A 23461-nucleotide genomic window follows, 5' to 3' on the forward strand; every position below is an offset into this window, starting at 1 on the left:
GCGTGGGTTTTCTCCGGGCACTCCGGTTTCCTCCCACATCCCAAAAACATGCTTGGTAGGCTGATTGAGCGCTCCAAATTGTCCCTAGGTGTGAGTGCGAGTGCGAATGGTTGTTTGTCTCTGTGTGCCCTGCGATTGGCTGGCAACCGGTTCAGGGTGTCCCCCGCCTACTGCCCGATGACGCTGGGATAGGCTCCAGCACTCCCGCGACCCCCGTGGGGACTAAGCGGTACAGAAGATGGATGGATGGATGGATAACTATTAAATAAGGCGGCTCGGTGACGCACTGGCTAGCACGTCCGCCTCACAGTACGGAGGGTGTGGGTTCGATTCCACCACCGGCCCTCCCTGTGTGGAGTTTGCATGTTCTCCCCGTGTCCGCGTGGGTTTTCTCCGGGCCCTCCGGTTTCCTCCCACATCCCCAAAAACATGCTTGGTAGGCTGATTGAGCGCTCCAAATTGCCCCTAGGTGTGAGTGCGTGTGCGGATGGTTGTTCGTCTCTGTGTGCCCTGCGATTGGCTGGCAACCGGTTCAGGGTGTCCCCGGCCTACTGCCCGATGACAGCTGGGATAGGCTCCAGTAAGCCCGCGACCCCCGTGGGGATACAGCGGTACAGAAAATGGATGGATGGATGGATAACTATTAAATAAGCAATAATGTTATCAAACCATCTGTGTCACTCCAAATCATTAAATCCATCGATCGTCCTTTGTCAACAATGGGTGCGCGCAGCTGACGGCGCTTGCACTTCAAAATATTCCACAGGCCCATATAGCGATATATAAATTAGATATCAAGTAACTATTATACAAGCAATAGTATTATCAAACCATCTGTGCACTCTAAATCATTAAATCCATTGATCAAATTCCTCGTCCTTTGTCAACAACGGCGCGCGTGCGCCCTGACGTCAGCCTCGTCGTTGTTCCACAGATCTACTATATAACTATATTGTAGTGTTAACAAAGTTCAAGGAAAGACGTGGGTTTGGTAAACGGCTCTTTATTTAACAAAACAAAGTTCCAGGCGTGTGGCGGCGTGGACTTCCAGCCACGGAAGTGGAAGAGAGCTCCATAGAATAGGACCGGGCGTGCGTAAAAGCCATGACCGAGCCCCATCCACCGTCCCCGGACAGCCACCCGGCCGAGCGCCGGCCCTCGACTTCCATCCACGGAGGTGAAAGACAGCTCGGTAGAGTAGGACCGGGCGTGCGTAAAAGCATTGTCCGAGCCCCATCCACCATCCCTGGACAGCCACCCGGCCGAGCGCCGGCCCCCGACTTCAATCCACGGAAGTGAAAGAGAGCTCCGTCGAGTAGGAACGGGCGTGGGTAAAAGCCTTAATAGTTTTTCAAACCTTCTGTGTCACTCCAAATCCTTAAATCCTTCAAACTCTTCGTCCGCCGTGTCACTTAGAAACAAAGCCGCTAATGATGCCGGTAGTACGTGGGGCCCTTCGTCATCTTCGTCATCCCGTGATCAATCTTTGTCCTTTATGTAAACAACCGCCGCGCCACGCCGCGTCGCGCTGCTGACGTCACTTGAAATTCAAATTACAGTAATCCCTTGCTCCATCGCGGTTCGTTTATCGCGGTTTCAGTTTTTTTTTTTTGGAACATTTTTGAAAGTTTTTGAAAAAAAACACATATAAGTCGCTCCTTATTATAAGTCGCCCCCCCACCCAAACTATGAAAAAAAACGCGATTTATAGTCCGAAAATTACGGTACTAAGTTAGATAGCAAGATAATCACATGCCTTTGAGTGCATGAATTATGAGTATTGGAATTTGGGTAGTGCTTGGTAATTAGCATCAGAATAGAATAGAATAGAATAGATCTTTATTATCATTGTCACATGTACAACGAAATTTAAAAGTGCCAACCGATCAGTGCATCTGCTAAAATAAAATAAATAAATAAAAATACAAGCTAAAAGTCTTTACAAACTAAAAACCACACAAAAGAACATACACAAACAAGTGACATGTAATGGCACACCCCCATATTTTTGTTAAAAAAGGCATGTAATTGCACACCCCCATATTGCACAGTTAAAATGTAGACCTGTAAAAATAACATGTAGATGACAGCTGTTCTTCTGCTCACCGCTGTGTTTCAACTCGTTAAAGCAGATGACCATTTTTTTAGCAGCATTTAGTGTGACTACTGCAGTAGGGTAAAAGCTTTTAGCGAATCTGCTGGTCCTTGATTTATTTAGTATTTAGACTAGAGTCTTATAGTAGATTGAGTGCTTTTAAAGCATTTTAAAAATATCTCTTCTTGCACGGTGCGCCCTTCTAGTCATTTTAGTAAGCTTTTATTGCTGTCTCTAATTTTTTTGTTTTGTTTTTAAAAATGTCGACACGATGTTTGCATGTCATCCTCATGCCCGTGGAGGTTTTGTCCGGTTACTCCAGAACACTAAATTGTCTAGGTGTGACTGTTTGCCATCAAGATTCATGGTAATAAATTAGGTTTCTGTCCATGGCCACACCATCAGTGCATGTACACCACAAGATGAACACACAAACCACTGGCAGTAGACTTACAGGATGAAGAAGTGAATAAAAAGACAGGAGACGTTTTGATGCAGAAAGATCCCTTTATTTACCAGAAAGATGCACATTGACATTCCAATATCTTCTTCAATTATGATTAAGCACTCTCAAGAAGCAACAAAGACTTGATTATAAAGTCATGATTAGCCAACTTAATTATGACTGAAAACAAGATGGTAAGGAGCGATTAGTGGAACACATCTCTGATGCAAACATATGCATTTTCTTCTATGCATGCCTCAATTTCCCAAAATTCATCTGTAAGAGAGATATGGTTAAGTAAAAAACTTTTTTTTTTTCAATAAGTTTAATTACTGATTTTACTTACTAGTCTCGTTGTACTCTACACAGTTATCAGTTGTAGAAGAAGGACTCCCATCAAAGCCCTGGAAATCGTTAATTGAGCCATCAGTCCAGATGTAGTCGTCATCCTGGAAGACAAATTACATTTGAATCAGACACGTGAAGATAACAACTGCTTGGATTTGCATCTGCTGTTTGTTGGTCATGATCCGTCTTGATTTGAAGCATAGTACCATCAAGAAACTGATGTTTGATGTCACACTGAATTGAATTGTGGTGGACAAAGTTGGTGACTGGACTATTGGGGAAATAAATCACGTTATCCTGAAAGAGGAATTGATAGTTTTATAAAGTTGAACACAAGCCCTCCCAGGGGATCGATCACTAAATGTTATTTTCCAGCTAGTTGAGTACATTGTGAGAGGAGAGCACCTTTCAGGAAGTTCTCAAATCAATATATTATCCCTTTAACTGGTGTCAAGATTGAGTCTGAAGGGCACATTCATTTTTGATGACAAAAATACTTGGACTGAATACAAGCGAGAGGATTTCAATCATACAGTGCTGGTCCATATTTTACCATAATATTGTCATGTAGTCCAATCCAGAATTGCGCGGCATTACCGCCCTCTCTAGCCAACTCCAAAACAAATGCATTTTCCAGGTCATTGTGGATGGAAACAAGGTTGCCACCAAGAATGTTGCAGACGCTCTGATGGAAAGAGAGAGTACAAAGTTGATTCAGACCATCACAGATTAGGTAAGATTTCGACTTGGCAACTACATCACAAGTATTTTCTTCCATACCTCTCCATCTGCAAAGTTCCTCTCATCACTTTGGTAGATGTAACACTTACAGTCCAACTGAGTCCAGCCTTTGGGACAGCTATTATCTGCAACAGAAAGAAAACGACGAATGACGAAACTAAGAAATTGTTCATTTGATAAAGTAATTGAGTGAAGGCTACCAACCTTTGAATGTACTCTTTTCTGATGACCACTGTGAAGAAGAATAGCACATTGATAATAATTAGATTGCAGGACATTGACACAAATGAAGACACCAGTTTGTCAAAAGCAAAAAAAAAAAAAGAAGTTTATTTAAGTCAGCTTTTGACTTACGGCTCCAGTCAAGAGTCCACTGATCGCACAGAGGAGGAACGAGAAGCGAAGAGCAAATGTCATCTGTGCAATGAAAGAAAAATACTAACAATAAATATCAGCCATACATTTACATCAACATGTAAAACAAAAGATGGAATATATGCTGAAAATGCATGTGAAAGTGAGTTTGAAAGATGAGATCAAAAGTTACCTTTGCAGTTGTGAGATGAGATCGAAAGTCACTTTTGCAGTTGTGATGCTCGATGCCTCGGACACCAACAGCAATGCCTTTTAAGTGTTGGGTTGGCAGTTTCGAAATGTTGATTGTGCCAAATCAGGTCCAAGTCATGACACAACTCTTTTTATAATTAGCACAGTTTTGTAAATAATGTAAGTCAGGTAATGACCAAAAAAAAAAACTGAACAAAGAGTCATCATTTTTGCTGTCCTGTCTTTGCCAGGTTTTGAACAAAAGAGTCACTTTAGTCATCTCAAAATTATAGGCAAATCAGAAAGCACCTTAGTGTGTCATTAATCTATTCTTAAACGGGTTAGATGTTTATCAAGTTCATTTGATAGATACATTCAGCCCATGCCAACAACCCAACTTAACATAAAAAACTTTACCACTGTAAATTATTGGAAGTGCATAAAAAAGTTGAATTGAGACAACTATTAACATGCATTCGTTATTTTATATATCATATTTTGGCTTTAATTGTGAACATTTATCGGGTCACTGTTTGCAATCATGTCATATGTGAAGGTAGAGGAAGTGGGTAGGATTGGGGAGTAAGCGAATTTACTAATCTTATTACTGTTGTTATTGTGGTCTGTTTTGTTCTTTTCTTTGTAACATTTGTTATCCTTATTTTGTTTACAGCAACTAATTGACTAAAAACAGCTGAAAATGTAGCCAACTGAAACGACAAGCCTATAGATTATAGGTAATATAATTGTGAGTATACTAAATATATTGTAAAACACCACAGCTAGAAACTCAATTAAAAAGTGCTGTTGAAATGAACTTTGGGAACCGGGAATAGCTAACTTGACTAGCAATTAAAGTGATTTTGTTGCATCACGACTAAACCTGTTTCACTAACTTCATTGAATCAGGCTGCGCCCGTCTATTTGTCTTTGTGTTTAATTATGAGAAAATTGCCTTATGTTACGTGAGAATTGCTGTCTTTTTATTATTTATTTTAAGGGGTGAGTCAGACCGTCTCAGATGAGCCCGGGCACAGAGAAGCCACCAGCATTTATGGGTATTACTGGTAAATGGCTTACAATTTGCATGGCAGAGTTTCAACTGTAATCTGACTGTGATATCAATTGAAGGCGAGTGCTTCCTTTTTTGTTTTCAACATGCACAACAACCAACAATTTCCAGCAGTTCGTCATACACCAGGGGTGTGCAAACCTTTTGCAAGGAGGGCCAGATTTGATAAAGTGAAGGGGCCCGGGGGCCAATAGTTTTTTTCGGACATTTTCTAACTACAAAAGTTTCATGCAAATACACACTGTTATAAAACAATTTTCATTGTCACAATTGTCTTTATTGTTCAAATGACAAAATAACCAAATATAAGCCACTCAGGCAGATGTGAACAACTCTAAAAACACAACTTCTGCCTTTCATTCATATCTGAAGTCAGATAACATTGAACAAACTGTATGAAATACCTTAAATTTACATGAGTTTAATCATATTTTTGCCTCATGAACATCTTAAACAGGAGTTATAAGTAATGAAAAGTTGTCTGTTATTATTAAAACTTAAAACAAGTGAAAAAGAAGTGAAAAACTATTTTCATAACACAGTCTTTGATAAATGTACCTTCAGCAAAAGGTTTGCCATGTATAGCTATTAACAGGGCTACTTCGTAGCTTGCTTTAGTGATATTTCATTTTCATTCACAGCCCCGCGTGAAGAATCGCTGTTGTGATGCCAGTTAGTTGTTAGTTTGTCATATGTGTTAGCATGTTTAGTCTGGTCGTGTCTCTTTAGGTTGAAATCCTTAAACAAGGCAACCGTATCTTTACAAATTAGACAAACACATTTGTCTTGATTTTCAGTGAAAAAATAATGGTAATTCCCATCTCTCTTGAAAGCGACGACCCTAGATGTGAATTTTCCTTGTTTTCTTTGCAGTCGCCATGGCGGAGAGGGGTTTGCGGCACGGATGCAGACTGATATTATTAAAGTGGTGCTGCCAGCTTTTGGTAAAAGGAGGAATTACAGTTTCAAGTTTCATGATTTTTTATTATTTTAATTTAGTTTGACAGTGTAGACGGGCCATAAATAATACATTATAGTACCGAAGCTGCGGGCCGTATGAAATCTGACGGGGGGCCGGATTTGGCCCACGGGCCGGACTTTGGACATGCCTATCATACACAAAGTCAGCATAAGAAAACAGCATCCTCTAACGACAAAATGTTTGTACTACGAATACGTTTGTGGATTCGACAAACACGCAAAAATCACAAACAATAAGTGAACACATGTAAATCGTGTAAAAATCACGAGCCTATTTGTGGATCTGACAAACGGCTAAAATTTGTGTGATGTATTTGTGTGAATAATTGTGTCTTAAATCTCGCCCCATATTCTCAAACATGCTATCTTGGTAAAGTCTACAGTTGTTGCTTTTCTCTAATGGCACCCAAATGTAATGTGGATAAAAAAAAAAGAAAAAAAAAGGTGCTGTAACACTGAAGCATCTCATAAACCAGCTTCAGGCCATTAACCCCAACAACAGCAAGCACCAGCAATATACACTAAGATTGATTTAAAAACTTTTAGTTTCAGCCTTTTTAATATGAATATATTGGGTGTTTTGACGCCACAAAAAACAGTGCAGTACCTAATCTTTATAGCGGGCCCATAATTGCTGTAGTCCATTCATATTTTATGAGTCTGATTGTAACGTGAATTTGATGCCTAAGGTCAGACTTAAACTCGGAGGCTACACTTGAGCCCAAAGAGCAAGGCTGTTGAGTCACACCATATTATGGAAAGTCAATGAAGTTTTATGTTTTGTTTTGTTTTATGGGGCAGTTATATTTGAGCTATAAAAAAAAAATACTGTTTTAGTTGCAAAAATTAAATGTCACTATTCACGGCTGTTCGCTTATGACAAAAAATATTTACGTTTGTATAGTTATATTTGAGCTATAAAAAAAAAATACTGTTTTAGTTGCAAAAATTAAATGTCACAATTCACGGCTGTTCGCTTATGACAAAAAATATTTACGTTTGTATAGTTTGTTTAGATTAACAGCCCCCCCACCCCCATTTCCAGTTAATTCTCATAGAAAGTTACAAATTTACAACATTTCAAAAATTCCCCAGCATAACTTTACATGAGATCATCAGACATTTACCAGAAATGTCCCCTTCATGACCTGAGTCTTCATTCGCTAAATTTGGCACAATAATCACAACAGGAAGTGAATTGGAGCAACAGATTAATTACTGGTATTGGATGACGCTCAGCGACTTTTGCCTCAATTATGTTAGCACACACAAATTTTCCATCAGATCAAAGCGATAAGAATGAACTGTTTTCTTTCAGTGAAGATAATTGTTGGTTTTGTTGGTATGCGACCGATCCAGTTCAATTATCTCGTCTGACTCAGATTGTCTGTACACTGTCAGCCTTGTTCCCACACGCCATTTTTACAGTACTTTTAAATATTGTTTTAATCTTCTATAGAGATGTCTGCTTTTCAATCTGAAATCTTCATGTCCTGCATTCTGACACAGACGACATCAAGCTGTACATGCAGTTCAAACAAAATCAACATCCTTTCTTATTTCTATTTCTTTGTAATCTTGTTCTCTGTAGCTCAACTCAAGTTGAAACACTGATTAATATTTGTTCTGATTACAATTGTGTTTGTGGAATATGAGTAAAGCGGCAAAATTCACCCATTTTTATTCATTTACTCAAGTTGCAGCCATTTTGCCACTTGCTGTTGACAGAAAATGACATCACTGTTGCTCAGGTGGGGAACTGTGATGTCATTTTCAGTCGACAGCAATTGGCAAAATGCCCCCCCCCACCCAGAGATGAATAAAAAGGGTGAATTTTGTCACTTTACTCATATTCCACAAACACAATAGTACCGTATTTTCCGCATCATAAGGCGCTTTGAGTTAAAAGTCACAGACTCAATTGCGGGGGCTTTTCTGTACTTAAGCCGCATTATAAGGCGCATGCATTCCATGACTTATCGTAAAAAAAAAAAATGTCACAGGGGCAAGACAGTGAGTTCAGTTGTACTTTATTCTACTATTTAACCATGTACTGTACTGCACTGTACTGTACTCACATTATTGTTAATCGATATTCATAAGCTAATCCATCAACGTCCTCATCTTATATGCTGTTGAGACACATACAACATATTGTAAAGACATTTTTGAGGTTGACTTCCCATTTTAATCAGGGTTGCAGCATTGTCATGTATCTGCTTGATTAACTTTTAATCATCCATCCATCCATCCATCCATCCATCCATCCATCCATCCATCCATCCATCCATCCATCCATCGCTTTTCCTCACAAGGGTCGTGGGCATGCTGGAGCCTATCCCAGCAGACTTTAGACAGTAGGTGGAGGACACCTTGACTCACACTCTCACCTACGATGCAATATGTCGTGTTCAATCGGCCTACCATGCATGTCTTTGGAATGTGGGAGGAAACCGGACTAGCAGGAAGAAACCCATGTTGCTAAACGAAATTAATGTTGCTATTCTTGGCAAAGAGATTGTAGAGATTACTCATTGTTTTCTCACCTTGTTTGGTTGGCTTTTTAATCACATGCCTTACCAAACTATGTATACTTCCTCATTGGTGAGTAATTACTGGCAATTGACCTGTCAAGTAAAAACAAACAGGATGGATGACATGAAAATGAATGACTCGGAATGTCGTGAGTCGGTGAGGACCATACTTCGAAGACCTCCTCAATTCCACCAACACACCTTCCATTGTGGAAGCAGGGCCTGGAGACTCCGAGGTGGACTCTCCAATCTCTGGGGTCAAAGTCACTGAGGTTGTTAAAATACTCCTCTGAGGCAAGGCCCCGGGGGTGGATGAGATCTGCCGGAAGTTCTTAAAGGCTCTGGATGTTGTGGGGCTGTCCTGGGTGACGCGCCTCTACAACATTGCGTGGACATCCTGCCCCAAGTGGAGGAGTTCAAATATCTTGGGGTCTTGTTCAGGAGCGAGGGCAGGATGGAGCGTGAGATCGACAGGCGGATCGGTGCAGCGTACGTGTAATGCGGACTGTGTACCGGTCCATCGTGGTGAAGAGAGAGCAAAGGCAAAGCTCTCAATTTACTGGTCAATCTACACTCCTACCCTCACCTATGGTCACAAGCTATGGGTTGTAACCGAAAGAATGAGATCCTGGATACTAGCAGCCGAAATGAGTTTCCTCCGCAGGGTGTCCGGACTCTCCCTTAGAGATAGGGTGAGAAGCTCGGTCATCCGGGAGAGACTCAGAGCAGAGCCACTGCTCCTCCACGTTGAGAGGAGCCAAATGAGGTGGCTCGGGCATCTCATCAGGATGCTTCCTGGACACCTCCCTGGGGAGGTGTTCCGGGCATGGTCTGTCTCTCTCTCTGTCTCTCTGTCTCTCGCTCTCTCGCTCTCTCTATCCCCCCCTCTCTTATTTATTGAATACAATTTTTCTTGACAGACAGGCAATCGGCCTACCAAGTATGTTTTTGGGATGTGGGAGGAAACCGGAGTGACCGGCGAATACTCACGCGGGTACGGGGAGAACATGCAAACTCCAAACAGGGAGGGCCGGAGGTGGAATCAAACTCGCACTCTCCTAACTATGAGACGGACGTGCTAACCGGTGCGCCACCATGTCGCCGCATGAACAATTATTTGAAGATAATTTAATACTTATGCTAGTAATATTTGAAAGTAATATTTGAAAGTTATAAAGTTATATTCTTACTTTAGCTTTATTAAAAGTTCTTTGCTGTCAGATACTGGTTCTTTATACAAACCCGGATGGGGAAAACCAAAATCGTTTTTTTCAGAGTGAGATTGGTTCACTTTTCTGGTTTGAGTTGTGGCAAGGTGATAAAAAAAAATGCACATTTGTTTTTGAAGTGTAATTAATCAACCATGAGGAACTACTGACAAAGCCTGGCAAAAATATTGTTGAAAAGGTCACTCCAGGAGGAAGCATCAAGTTGAATAATAGGAATAGGCCCATTTGCTTTGAAGAGAACTTGACAGAAACTCACCACCAACATTTTTGTTTCTGTAACTATTTTAAGGTTCTTTTACTAGTTTTTAAATGTCTCAATGGGCTATCTGATATCCTGAGGTCCTTTGCCCCTGGCCTTCTAATTGTTCCTAGAGCTAGAACAAAAACCTATGGAGCATCTAGGATTTGGCTGACACCTGAATCTTGAGGCTGGGAACTCTTTCACAGTTTTTCAGTTCAAGATTTTGGGCAAAGGCCAGATGTAATCTTGTCACGGAAACTTGATCAGATTGATTCGTCACGAGTTTTGAAGTTGAATGGCCCTAAGGCATAGGTGTCAAACTCAAGGCCCGGGGGCCAGATATGGCCCGCCACATCATTTTATGTGGCCCGCGAAGACAAATTGTGCATCAAAACGTGCGTCATTACTAGAATTGCAAATTGTCTTCACTTTTAATCATATCTATTTTTTTTAAATATTTGACCAGTTTTTACTCTTCTGATTTGAAAACGAGTTATTTGTCAGTTTGTTTTGTAGCTTTTACTGTATATAATATGAGGTGCTCATACATTTATTTAGGTTGACAGTCATAATGGCCCTCCGAAAGAAGCTATGACTACAATGCGGCCCGCGAAAAAAATGAGTTTGACACCCCTGCCCTAAGGAGATGTATCTGGTATCGTCTGATAGAGTAAAGCAGTTGTTTTTATAAATGCCAGGGGTCCATAGTTTATGATGCTCCAAGCACGGAGAATGCGGCTCCAAGGCAAGAGCATGCAAAAGTTGGAACCAATAGGGAAGGGGCCCTGGGCAACCATCCTCCATTAGATGGGTAGGTATTCACATCATCCCCTTGTGGACAATCTCCGATAGTTGAAGCATCCAAAAATATTAAGGGGCATCTGCCTGTGCTTGATGGTCTTAGAGTTAGAAAATCTGCAGAACCTCCCTCCAAGCCCCGAAAGATTCAATCTTCAAAAACGAAGGCTAGAGCCTGGGTACAAACCAACAACCCACTCAGCTGTGAGGTAGACGTGCCAACTAGTAGGCCACATGTCACAATTACGCATTCTTATTCGCATAAATTCCACTCAATAGTCCCAAAGATCAGTGACTACGGTCCAAAACCCGTTTGTCAATGACAGAATAGTAAAAATAAACATTCTTTGTTCTCTTTTTGGTGAATTTGTTTTGGTTTCTTGTGTCACGTGACACAATGAACATTCTATTTCTACCAATCCACCATATAAAACAAATCTTCATCGTCATTCTCAGCATCAAGCATCGCAACTGCAAAGGTAACGTTACATAATACTTTTCTAACTAAATTTCATGCGACTAGATAGATAGATAGATAGATAGATAGATAGATAGATAGATAGATAGATAGATAGATAGATAGATAGATAGATAGATAGATAGATAGATAGATAGATAGATAGATAGATCCCCGAGTCGAAATTCATTCTATAAATGTCCACTGCTTTCTTGATTCAAATGAAAATGAAATGCTGATTTTTACTGCAAAAAATATGAATCGTTTTCAATATTATACAGATGGCACTTGCTCTGCGCTCGTTGTTCCTCCTTTGTGAGATCAGTGGATTCCTGACTGGACTCGTAAGTGAAAATCTCACCCGCTGACTTCAACAATTTACAATGGTCTTTGATGTATTGGTGTCTTCATTTGTTCCAATATTCAGTCTTATTTTAACCATGTGCTTTTCTTCTTCAAAGTGGTCTTTCCCTGCAATAGGTCGGTAGTTGTTACTCACAAATACTTTTTCTAGTTAGATAACAAGCAGTTTTGCTGATTTGATTGACGTACATACCTCCTTTTCCTCTGTAAAAAAAGGCATTGCCGACGTCACCTGCCCTGCAGGCTGGACTCATTTGGACTGTTCCTGTTACATTTACCAAGACGAAGCAAGGAACTTTGCAGATGGAGAGGTATGGATGACAATAGTTTACTGCTCTTACCATCCGTTTGGTGATTGGACATTGTGGCTCTGAGTTAAAATATGCCTGGTGTATCTTGAACGTGTTCATCCATCCGCCCTCCACCCTGCAGGCCGTGTGCAACATTCTTGGTGGAAATCTGGTATCCATTCATAATGACCTGGAAAACGCAGTTGTCCAACAACTGATTGCTGCAGCTAACCTTACTTGGATTGGACTTCATGATTCAATTGTGGTAAAAGACTAACCAGTTCAAACTTTCTCTTGTGTTCAGTAGAAATATTTTTGTCACTTAGCCCAACAGACTCCATTTTGTCGTCACCATCTTAAAGTAAGGAGGTGTTGAGTTGAGAGTCTCCAGCAATGCAAAGTTAAGATATCACGAGGCTGAAAAACCACAATGTCATCCGTCTCTGCTTAAAATTTGACAATATCAAATATGGATGGTTTGGCGCTTAAATTCAACTTTACATTCAATCTAATTTTCTTTCAGAAAAAAATGGATATTTAACAACAATTAAACTGACCCTGTGCTCCAAACTCTGACCTCAATCTCTGGCTTGACTCAGTTTCATAATGAATTGTTTCTAATACTGTTGAAACACAATGTATGGATTGCCTTGTGACAAACAAACAGCACATGCAAAGTGCTGTCGTCATGTTTAACTTGAAATGTAACTTTGTCTTTCAGGATGGTGACTACATTTGGACTGATGGCACAGTTGAGAATTTCCGCAACTTTGGTACAGGGGAGCCCAATAGCAGTAATGGTGACTGTGTACTGATGGATGAGACTGGTAGGTGAAACGATTAAAGTTTGCTAAGGACACAGTCCTGCAATACAAAAACATTTCCATATTTCTTCCAGCTGGACTTTGGACAAGTGCAAACTGTACAGATCTTCAAACATATGTTTGCATCAAGAATGTGCATCGTTTGTTCACCTAATCGCTCGTTTTACCATCGTCTGCCTTCTGTCACAATGAATTTCCATAATCATGACTCAAAGAAAGAAACTTAAGTGGTGTCGTTGTAATTTTAGGTTTACGCTCAAATCTGCTTTTCTTCTCTATTCCTTCAAATGTTACTGACAACAATTTTCTAATGTCAAAGCATTTCTCTATTAAATGAAGGCTTTTTTTTCCAGCATCAAAATGTATTTGTTTGTCATTTTTACATGCATTTTTTAAACTGAGTCTATTGCTTGAAACCTAAAATTGAAAAACTTGGGCACTAGCACTACAGATGATGGATGGATGGATGGATGGATGGATGGATGGATGGATGGATGGATGGATGGATGGATGGATAGATGGATGGATGGATGGATGATAGATGGACGGACGGTTGGATGGATGGATGGATGGATGGATGGATGGATGGATGGATGGATGGATGGATGGATGGATGGATGGATGGATGGATGGATGGATGGATGGATTTGTTTATAATTTGTATTTCACAATTTTAACCAGAGGTGCGCATTCCGTCAGTATCAACGGAAGGTCAAAGCTCTAGGTTTGCTGGTAAACCAATGCAGCCATGTTTGAGTTGGCTTTGCTCTCCAAAACCTGTTTGTCAACGAAAGAATAACAATAATAAACGGGTTTTGGTTTGAATGACATGTTTTTACATACTAATTGTGGGGTTTAGTCTTACGGTTTCAGTTTACTTAAGATTCGTTTATGTTTGAAAGATCTGTATGTAAGATCTGTGTGAAAGATTAACGATAATAAACGGGTTTTGGTTTAGTCTATTGGTTTCTGTGACACATTGAACATTCCATGATCGCCAACCCAACATATAAAAGGGATCGCCATTGGCATCGTCAGTATCAAACATCACAACTGCAAAGGTAACTTTTCAAACTCAATTTCATGAGGCGCTTTAACATTTACGAATTTCTTGATTCACAAGGTCAAAGAAAATTGATCTGCCAATTTCTATTGCTAGAAATATGACTTTTTTTTCAATATTATACAGATGGCATTTGCTCTACGCTCGTTGTTCCTCCTTTGTGGGATTAGTGGACTGCTGACTGGGGTTGTAAGTCTCGTTCGCTGACTTCAACAATTTACAATGGTCTTTGATGTATTGGTGTCTTCATTTGTGCCAATGTTCAGTCTTGTTTTAACCGTGATTTTTTCTTCCTCTTAGTGGTCTTTCCCTGCAAAAGGTTTGTAGTTGTGACTCATTAATACGTTTTCTAGTTAGATAACAAGTAGCTTTGCTGATTTGATTGACATGCCTCCTTTTCCTCTGGAAAAAAAAAAAAGATACTGCCAACGTCAACTGCCCTGCAGGCTGGACTCAGTTGGACTGTTCCTGTTACATTTACCAAGACGAAGCAAGGAACTTTGCAGATGGAGAGGTATGGATGACAATAGTTTACTGCTCTTACCATCCGTCTGGTGATTGGACATTGTGGCTCTGAGTTAAAATATGCCTGGTGTATCTTGAACGTGTTCATCCATCCGCCCTCCACCCTGCAGGCCGTGTGCAACATTCTTGGTGGAAATCTGGTCTCCATTCATAATGCCCTGGAAAACGCAATTGTTCAACAATTGATTGCTGCAGAGGATACCGATCCTGGCACTCCTAACCTTGCCTGGATTGGACTTCATGATTCAATTGAGGTAAAAGACTGACCAGTTCAAACATACTCTTGTGTTCAGTAGAAATATTTTTGTCACTTAGTCCAACAGACTTATCGTCACCATCGTAAAGTGAGGAGGTGTCAAGTTGAGAGTCTTTGGCAATGCAGGGTTAGGATCTCATGAGGCTGAAAAACCACAATGTCATCCGTCTCTGCTTAAAATTTGACCATATCAAATATGGATAGTTTGGTGCTTAAATTCAACTTTACATTCAATCAAATTATCTTTCAGAAAAAAATGGATATTTAACAACAATTAAACTGACCCTGTGCTCCAAACTCTGACCTCAAACTCTAGCTTGACTCAGTTTCATAATGACAGTGTGTTTCTAATACCGTTGAAACACAATGTATGGATTGCCTTGTGACAAACAAACAGCACATGCAAAGTGCTGTCGTCATGTTTAACTTGAAATGTAACTTTGTCTTTCAGGATGGTGACTACATTTGGACTGATGGCACAGTTGAGAATTTCCGCAACTTTGGTTCAGGGGAGCCCAATAGCAGTAATGGTGATTGTGTACGGATGGATGAGACGAGTAAGTAAAATCAGTGACCAAATCTGTGAGATTGATAAGAATTCAATGCTGTAATTAATACGTAATCATTTCCATCTTTCTTGCAGCTGGACTTTGGGAAACGGGTGACTGTCCAATCGAAGACGAATATGTTTGCATCCAGGAGGCACACCATTTCTACTAATAATTACTCATTTTACCATGATCTGTTCCTGAAATCATGATGAGGCAATATCAATCTTTTTTGGTGTCTGTATTTTTTGGGTTTACTCTCAAATTTATTTTCCTTTCCTATTCCTTTAAGTATTGCTGACAACAAATGTGTACTCAAATGTGTCAAGTACATAAAGGAATCTGTCTGCATCAAAATATGCATGTTTGTCTTTATTTACGCACTCCTTACTTACTTACAAACTTACTGTGTATATTGCTTAACACAAGATTTAAAAAAAAAATAATAATAATAAAGAGATAACATAACAACAATGTATGGACACAGATGACCACAATGCAAACCACTGCTACGGACGGTCTTCTTTGATAAAATTAGGATGTTTAAGCCTGTGGTGAGGACTGTGAGGAAGTGGACAGTGGAGTCAAGGCAGGACCTCCAAGCCTGCTTTGACTGCACCGATTGGGAGCTTTCGAAGCTGCAACTTCAGACTTGCATGAACTCACTGACACTGTCACATCATACATCAGTTTTTGTGAGGATCTGTGTGTGCAGACTAAGACCTTCTGCACGTACAACAACGACAAACCTTGGTTTACACCGAACCTCAGGAGGTTGCGCAAAGTCAAGGAGGAGGCCTTCAGGAGCGGCGACCGCGACCTGTTCAGGCAGACCAGAAACACACTGAACCGAGAGGTCAGGAAAGCCAAGAGGTGTTACGGGGAGAACCTGAAGAGACACCTCTCTGCCAATCCTGATCCCTCAACAGTGTGGAAAGGTCTGCAGAGCATCACGGGCTACAAGAAACGAACCCCCCGTCCTGTGGAGAGCCCAAGGCTTGCTGACCAGCTGAATAAGTTCTACTGCAGGTTTGATCGGTCCTCCCACACAACGGGACTTCCTGCAGCACAATCTACATACTCACCTCTCCCCACAACTGCTCTGTCCACACCTCTATCATCGTTGTCACCCACTCTCTCTCTTGCAGAGGCCGCGCCCGCACTCCAGGTCCGCGAGGAGGAAGTGCGCCAGATGTTCCGGAGACAAAAGACCAGGAAGGCACCGGGCCCAGACGGCGTGTCACCTTCCTGCTTGAAAGTCTGCGCTGAACAGCTGGCGCCCACCTTTGCACGGATCTTCAACCGTTCTCTGGAGCTGTGTGAGGTGCCCTCGTGCTTCAAGAGCTCCACCATCGTTCCAGTGGCCAAGAAGCCCGCCATCACAGGTTTGAATGACTATAGACCCGTCGCACTGACATCTGTGGTCATGAAATCTTTTGAGAGGTTAGTGCTGAACCACCTGAAGGAGGTCGCGGGCCCCCTGCTTGACCCCCTCCAGTTTGCCTACCGGGCAAACAGGTCAGTGGATGATGCGGTCAACATGGGACTGCACTACATCCTGCACCACCTGGACACTCCAGGGACGTACGCCAGGATCCTGTTCGTGGACTTCAGCTCGGCGTTCAACACCATCGCTCCTGACATCCTCCAACAGAAGCTCATCCAGCTTGCGGTGCCTGCCCCCACCTGTCAGTGGATCACCAGCTTCCTGACCAACAGGAGACAGCGTGTGAGGCTGGGGGGCATCACATCTGACACCCGGACCACCAATACTGGAGCCCCTCAGGGGTGCGTCCTCTCCCCACTGCTCTTCTCTCTCTACACCAATGATTTCTCCTCAGATGACTCTCCTGTGAAGCTCCTGAAGTATGCAGACGACACCACTCTCATCGGACTGATCCAGGACGGTGATGAGACTGCGTACAGACAGGAGGTGGAGCGGCTGGTCCACTGGTGCAACCAAAACCATCTGGAGCTGAACCCGCTCAAGACCGTGGAGATGACAGTGGATTTCAGGCGAGACCCTTCACCACTTCTACCCCTCACTATCCGCAGTAATACTATTCTCTCCACAGACACCTTCAAGTTCCTGGGAACCACAATCTCTCGGGACCTGAAATGGACCGGCCACATAGACTCTGTCCGGAAGAAGGCCCAGCAGAGGCTGTACTTCCTGAGACAGCTCAAGAAGTTCAACCTGCCGCGAGAGCTTCTGAAGACCTTCTACACTGCCATCATCCAGTCTGTCCTCTGCACCTCCATCACTGTCTGGTTTGGATCAGCCTCCAAACAAGACAAGCACAGACTGCAACGGACAATCAGGACTGCAGAAAAGATCATTGGAATCAACCTCCCTTCTATCCAAGACTTGTACCTGTCCAGGACCAGGAAACGTGCAAGGAACATCTCTACAGACCCTTCTCACCCAGGTTGCAGTCTGTTTGAACTACTCCCCTCCGGACGGCGTTATAGAGCTCGGTACGCCAAAACCAGCAGACACCGAGACAGCTTCTTCCCCCAGGCTGTTGCTCTGATGAACTCACACCACTCATAGAGTCTCAGAGGCATTACTGTGCAATAACATCCTGCTCTTCACACCTTTTGAATTTGTCTACACTGTTTTTGCCATTATTCACATGTCCTGAGTGTTGTTAGTCACCTATATGTTGAACAGAGGGTGTGTTTTACCGAAGTCAAATTCCTTGTTTGGCACGCTCAAACATGGCGAATAAAAACTCTTGAATCTTGAATCTTGAATCTTAAATTTATTGCCAAGAATGTGTCCAACCCAAACAAACCTCTTTAATGTTGCTTTTGCAAAAACGACTTAGATTTCAAATGTAGACAATTGTAGAGGCACTTGAGTGAGCTGAATATTGGCACTTATGTAATAGATCTGTACATAAAAATGATGTCAGCATTAATATTGACACCACTAAAAAATCTCTATGGATTTAAGGGCTTTTTGGGGGATGACATTTATAACAAATTGCCCATTGGTGTGAGTGTGGATGGTTGTTCGTCTCTGTGTACCCTGCGATTGGCTGGCAACCAGTTCAGGGTGTCCCCCGTCTACTGCCCGATGACTGCTGAGCTCCATGCGCCAGCATGCCCGCGACCCCTGTGGGGACTCACACTTAGGGGCAATTTGGAGTGCTCAATCGGCCTACCAAGCACATTTTTGGGATGTAGGAGGAAACTGGAGTGCCCGGAGAAAACCCACGCAGGCACGGGGAGAACATGCAAACTCCACACAGAGCGGGTCGGAGGTGGAATCAAACCCTCACCCTCCTAACTGTGAGGCAGACGTACTAACCAGTGCACCACCGAGCCGCCAGGCTTAGGAACATTTACCTCATAAATAATGACACACCCATCACAATCTTCCATCGGCTCGGAGACAGATAGATGGAACAACCTTTGATAGTGGAGACAATTATTGGTTGGCATGCAACTAAACCTGTTGGATCGTCTTCTGACAAAATGATTGACATGTGCCTGGTCACATTGTGCGCCCTATAGTTTAACTAGGAGGATTTGTCTTGCAGCTAATGCTCTTGGCAAACCAGTCAGTCAATTCATTTCATTCAGTGCATACTCGCAGAAATGTTCATGATGATGATGTTCATTTCAAAAAGTCATTTGTAAAGGACACCAAACTGCTATTGTTTAGTGCCGCTTTTTTCATATTGCTACACGTGTAGATAAGAGCATCTTGTAATGGTTTGCATTTTGTTTCAAGTCACGAATCAGTTTAGAACCACTTAGAACAACCAACAGCCAACTCATTGTGTTTGTTGCTTCGGGTTTTGTTGCTACATCTCCAAGTCATGCTGTGGTTTATCTTGGTTTTTGTTTACCATTTTAAATCTTGATATGAGTGTCTTACTTGTCTTTTGGTTTTGGGAAGTAAATGTTTAGTGAGCACTCTTGGCTTGGTTCCCCCTGCTTTGCTGCATTATGAGTACTCCTCATTCCACCAGAAAAACAACCTGTCACATTGAGGCTTCATTAGTACCGTATTTTTCGGACTAAAAGTCGCTCCGGAATATAGGTCGCATTAGCTATAAAATGCACAATAACGTGAAAAAAAAACTTATATAAGTCGCTCTGGAGTATAACTCGCATTTTGGGGGAAATTTATTCGACAAAATCCAACACCAAGAACAGACATGAACGAGGAACAACAGGCTAAACGATAGGCAGAGGCGTAGCCAGGAATTTTTCCAGTAGGGGCGCACGCCCACAGGAAAAAAAATCGAACATCACCCACGCCGTTCGCTGATCGCTAAAACAACATCCGGGTCCGGGAGGCAAACGGTGAATGGATAACATCGCGCACATAGAATAGCGCAAGCACATTCGCGCAAGACCGAAAGAAAAAAACGGCATGAAAATGAAGAATCGAAAAAGCTCGATTTTTTTCAACCGGGGCGCAGGGAGTCCTAACCGGGGCGCCGCCCCGGCTCGCCCCGGCTTGGCTACGCCTCTGACGATAGGTATGCTAACGTGACATAAATACAAACGAAGAGCTGAGAACGGGCCTGACGTAACATTCAGAGTTATTCAAATAACTATTACATAAATAACACGTTTATAAAACCATCTGTGTCACTCCAATTCATTAAATCCATCGATCGTCCTTTATGTCAACAATGGGTGCGCGCCGCCGACGGCGCTTGCACTTCAAAATATTCCACAGGCCCATATAACAATATATAAATTCTATATCAAATAACTATTATATAAGCAATAATATTATCAAACCATCTGTGTCACTCCAAATCATTAAATCCATCGATCAAATTCCTCATCCTTTGTCAACAACGCCGCGCGTGCGCCCTGACGTCAGCCTCGTCGTTATCCCACAGATCTAGTATACAACTACATATATTGTAGCGTTAACAAAGTACAAGGACCCAAGCACCGGCGTCGACTTCCAGGCGTGTGGCGGCGTGGACTTCCATCCCCGCAGGTGGCACTTCCAGCCACGGAGGTGGAAGAGAGCTCCATAGAATAGGACCGGGCGTGCGTAAAAGCCAAGTCCGAGCCCCATCCACCGTCCCTGGACAGCCACCCGGCCGAGCGCCGGCCCCCGACTTCCATCCACGGAGGTGAAAGAGAGCTCCGTAGAGTTCTGTCACTTTTATTTCAATTGAAGTAAACTCGGGAGGCGTGACTCAGTGGTAGAGTGTTCGCCTCTCAACTCTGAGGTTGTAGGATCGACGCTCAACCCTAGTGACCATGTCGAAGTGTCATTGAGCAAGACACTGAATCCCAATTTGCTCCCAGTGTAGACCTGGTAGCAGCCTCCCATTGGTGTATGAGTGAATGTGATAAAACACTTTGGGCACCACGTGGTGTAAATAAAAGCGCTATATAAATGCTGTCCATTTAGACTTTTTGCCGAATAAGCCCTCTGGACTCAGTCTTATCACCAGATGAAAGCACGGAGGGTAGAGTTAGATACTGTATGAAAGAAGAACACAGATATTAACATTTGTCAAATATTCACTGTGAGGTTTGTTGGTTCAACTTTGTAACACGTTTTCACCACATTGCAAATTCTTGAGCACTCCAGTCGCTTGACCTTGCCCTCCAAACTCCGTCTGCAATATCTAATGTGATATCAGTTTCATAACGATACTGTATGTTTCTATTGATAACGAAACACATTCAAGATTGATTACATTATGACAAACAAACAGCAGATGCAAATCCAAGTGGCTGCTATCTTCACATGTGACTGCTTCAAAGAGGAATTTTGTCTTCCAGAGTGAGGACTACGTATGGACGGATGGCTCAGAAGAGGATTTCCTTCACTTTGACACAGCAAATTCACAGCCAAACAGCAGCACTAGGGACTGTGTAGCAAATGATGATGCTGGTAAGTTAAAATCAGTGATCAAAGGTAGCTAAAAAAATAATGCTCATAACATTTATAACTTTTTTTTTCTTAAAGATGGACTATGGGAGACTAAGCTGCTCAGCCCCTCTTACCATCCTCTTCACAAATGGAGTTTCCTAATCATGATGACAAAGTAGACAGCATCAAACTTTAATGGTGTCTTTACATTTTCTTTTCTTTTCACCACAATGTTCAGTTGTCATTGGCAATTCATTTGTTGTGGCAAAGTGCAACTCTATGGGAAATAATAGGAATCCATCATCATCAGAACATGCTTGAATTTATTTATCTACACTTTCAATTTGAAACTTGGTGATGTTGTTGGCTTTAAATCTAATCAGTTACATTCATTTGAATTAAAAAGTTACTACCACCTTCCCCATCAGCAGCAGCAGCACCACAGACAGCACCTCCTCCACCACCAGCAGCACAGACAGTACCTCCCCCTGAACCAGCAGCACAGGCAGCAGCTCCACCTGCAGCAGCAGCACAGTCAGCACCGTCTCCTGCACCAGCAGCCTAGATAGCACGTTCTCCATCATGAGCATCACCGACAGCACCTCCACCAGCAGCACAAACAGCACCGTCATCATCAGAACAATTAAAGGTCCGCCAGCAGGTGAAAGTGAGTCACCAGTAGTACTGACTACTCGACTAGATTGTTCCATTCGTTTGCAATGGATTAAAATAATTAAAACAAAACATTAAAAAAAGAAGAAGGGCTGTCTTTGGATTAAAGTGGGCGGGATTGATTTTGGTGGGCTGGACTGTTTCTGGAGTAGTCCATCCAATGGTTCTGCGGCAAACTGCCTCTCCAATTAACTGGATGAGATGGAAGCTGGTTGCCAGAATAGTGCTGCTTTTGCTGGTTCTGGTCAATCGTGTGTTTGTTTTTGTTAGTTATCCAATATCCCTTAGTAAGTTATTATGATTCTCCGGTTTTGTGCGTAAGTAAACATAGTTTTCCTTTCTTGTGTAGTTAGGAGTACTACCTAGTATTAATTGTGTACTTTTGTTTGCATTTTGCAATTAAGTTTATTCTACGTCAGTCTTTTGCTGACATATTATTACAAATAATTTTGTTAGCTCATGTTCTCCAGCCCTCTTGTATCAATAAATATAGTGTTTGCGCTTATCATGTTGTAGCTCTGCTTTGGGTTTTGACTTTCTGGGCACACGATTGTGACAGGGGATGTTTATTATTTTTACTGGTTCTTTTATCACAAACAAGATATTTAGGTTGCATTACCTGACATGTTTCGGCATGTACTTCCGCCTTCATCAGAGTGTTCATCAAAGCGGAAATACAAGCCGAAACATGTCAGGTAATGCAACCTAAATATCTTGTGATAAAAGATCCAGTAAAAATAATCGACAAGCGAAAACAAAATGAACAGAGTACAACTAGGGGATGTTTATGCAGAACACCTGTCATCACAGGGAGTTTCTCATTTTTCTCATGGGACTATTTTTGGCCCGGTCACTGAGAATCATATATAGGCATTAAAGGTAATGCTGAAGGATTTTGTGTTTTTTTTGTTTTGTTTTGTTTTGTTTCACCTCCTTCGAGGTGTAATTGATACAGTAACTGTGGAAGGCAGTATTATGCCGTGGTGTGTCAACACTGCCAAAAATAGCCACCAGAGATACATCACTGTCTTTTGTGAAAGCATCCGTCATTGTCACGGGAGGAAGTCATTATGATGGATTTACCTTAATTATAAAGTTTACCGTAATTATAAGGTAACAACGGGTTCCTGTGTGTCACCAAATTTTTTATTGTTTTATTTTTTAAATCTATTTAGCTTGTGACAATGACCACCAAAATAAGTTAATACAGTAACACCGATTTAGTACTTGACAAAAGGGTGGTCAGGAAATTGTGCAAATCTAGATTTGTGTTATATATATATATATGTATATACATACATACAGGACTGTCTCAGAAAATTAGAATATTGTGATAAAGTTCTTTATTTTCTGTAATGCAATTAAAAAAAAACAAAAATGTCATACATTCTGGATTCATTAGAAATCAACTGAAATATTGCAAGCCTTTTATGATTTTAATATTGCTGATTATGACTTACAGCTTAAGAAAACTCAAAAATCCTATCTCAGAAAATTTGAATATTTCCTCAGACCAAGTAAAAAAAAAGATTTAAAACAGCAAAACAAAATCAAACATTTGAAAATG

The 23461-nt window shown here is 41.7% G+C and overlaps 3 protein-coding genes and 1 long non-coding RNA gene across 5 annotated transcripts; 3 read left to right on the forward strand and 1 right to left on the reverse strand.

Moving 5' to 3' along the window:
* Nucleotides 1–2582: 2582 nt before the first annotated feature.
* Nucleotides 2583–4346, reverse strand: LOC119123946 (galactose-specific lectin nattectin-like). 2 transcript variants are annotated; one of them, XM_037253372.1, is made up of 8 exons: nucleotides 4177–4346; nucleotides 3984–4046; nucleotides 3834–3861; nucleotides 3669–3754; nucleotides 3442–3573; nucleotides 2887–2989; nucleotides 2701–2816; nucleotides 2583–2661 (listed from the first exon to the last, which is right to left on the reverse strand). In XM_037253372.1, exons 2-7 carry the CDS (start codon nucleotides 4044–4046, stop codon nucleotides 2746–2748), a joined length of 483 nt encoding a protein of 160 aa, XP_037109267.1. In that variant the 5' UTR covers nucleotides 4177–4346; the 3' UTR covers nucleotides 2583–2661; nucleotides 2701–2745. The 2 variants fall into 2 exon arrangements, with proteins under 2 accessions (XP_037109267.1, XP_037109266.1); XM_037253371.1 differs by having other exon boundaries at nucleotides 2583–2816.
* Nucleotides 4347–4818: 472 nt separating this feature from the next.
* Nucleotides 4819–5471, forward strand: LOC119123950. Its single transcript, XR_005098145.1, has 3 exons — nucleotides 4819–4923; nucleotides 5176–5233; nucleotides 5359–5471. It is a non-coding gene; the product is annotated as an uncharacterized LOC119123950 (long non-coding RNA).
* A 5994-nt stretch (nucleotides 5472–11465) lies between these two features.
* LOC119123947 (galactose-specific lectin nattectin-like) lies at nucleotides 11466–13325 on the forward strand. The gene is made up of 7 exons (XM_037253373.1): nucleotides 11466–11509; nucleotides 11769–11831; nucleotides 11949–11968; nucleotides 12077–12161; nucleotides 12283–12405; nucleotides 12862–12967; nucleotides 13039–13325. The coding sequence occupies exons 2-7, from the start codon at nucleotides 11769–11771 to the stop codon at nucleotides 13116–13118; spliced, it is 477 nt and encodes a 158-aa protein (XP_037109268.1). The 5' UTR covers nucleotides 11466–11509; the 3' UTR covers nucleotides 13119–13325.
* A 648-nt stretch (nucleotides 13326–13973) lies between these two features.
* LOC119123941 (lithostathine-1-alpha-like) lies at nucleotides 13974–15713 on the forward strand. The gene is made up of 7 exons (XM_037253365.1): nucleotides 13974–14025; nucleotides 14154–14216; nucleotides 14328–14346; nucleotides 14447–14541; nucleotides 14663–14806; nucleotides 15260–15365; nucleotides 15452–15713. Exons 2-7 carry the CDS (start codon nucleotides 14154–14156, stop codon nucleotides 15526–15528), a joined length of 504 nt encoding a protein of 167 aa, XP_037109260.1. The 5' UTR covers nucleotides 13974–14025; the 3' UTR covers nucleotides 15529–15713.
* The last annotated feature ends 7748 nt before the right edge of the window (nucleotides 15714–23461 follow it).

Source organism: Syngnathus acus, chromosome 6 (genome assembly GCF_901709675.1).
Source record: "Syngnathus acus chromosome 6, fSynAcu1.2, whole genome shotgun sequence".
Taxonomy (NCBI): Eukaryota; Metazoa; Chordata; class Actinopteri; order Syngnathiformes; family Syngnathidae; genus Syngnathus; species Syngnathus acus.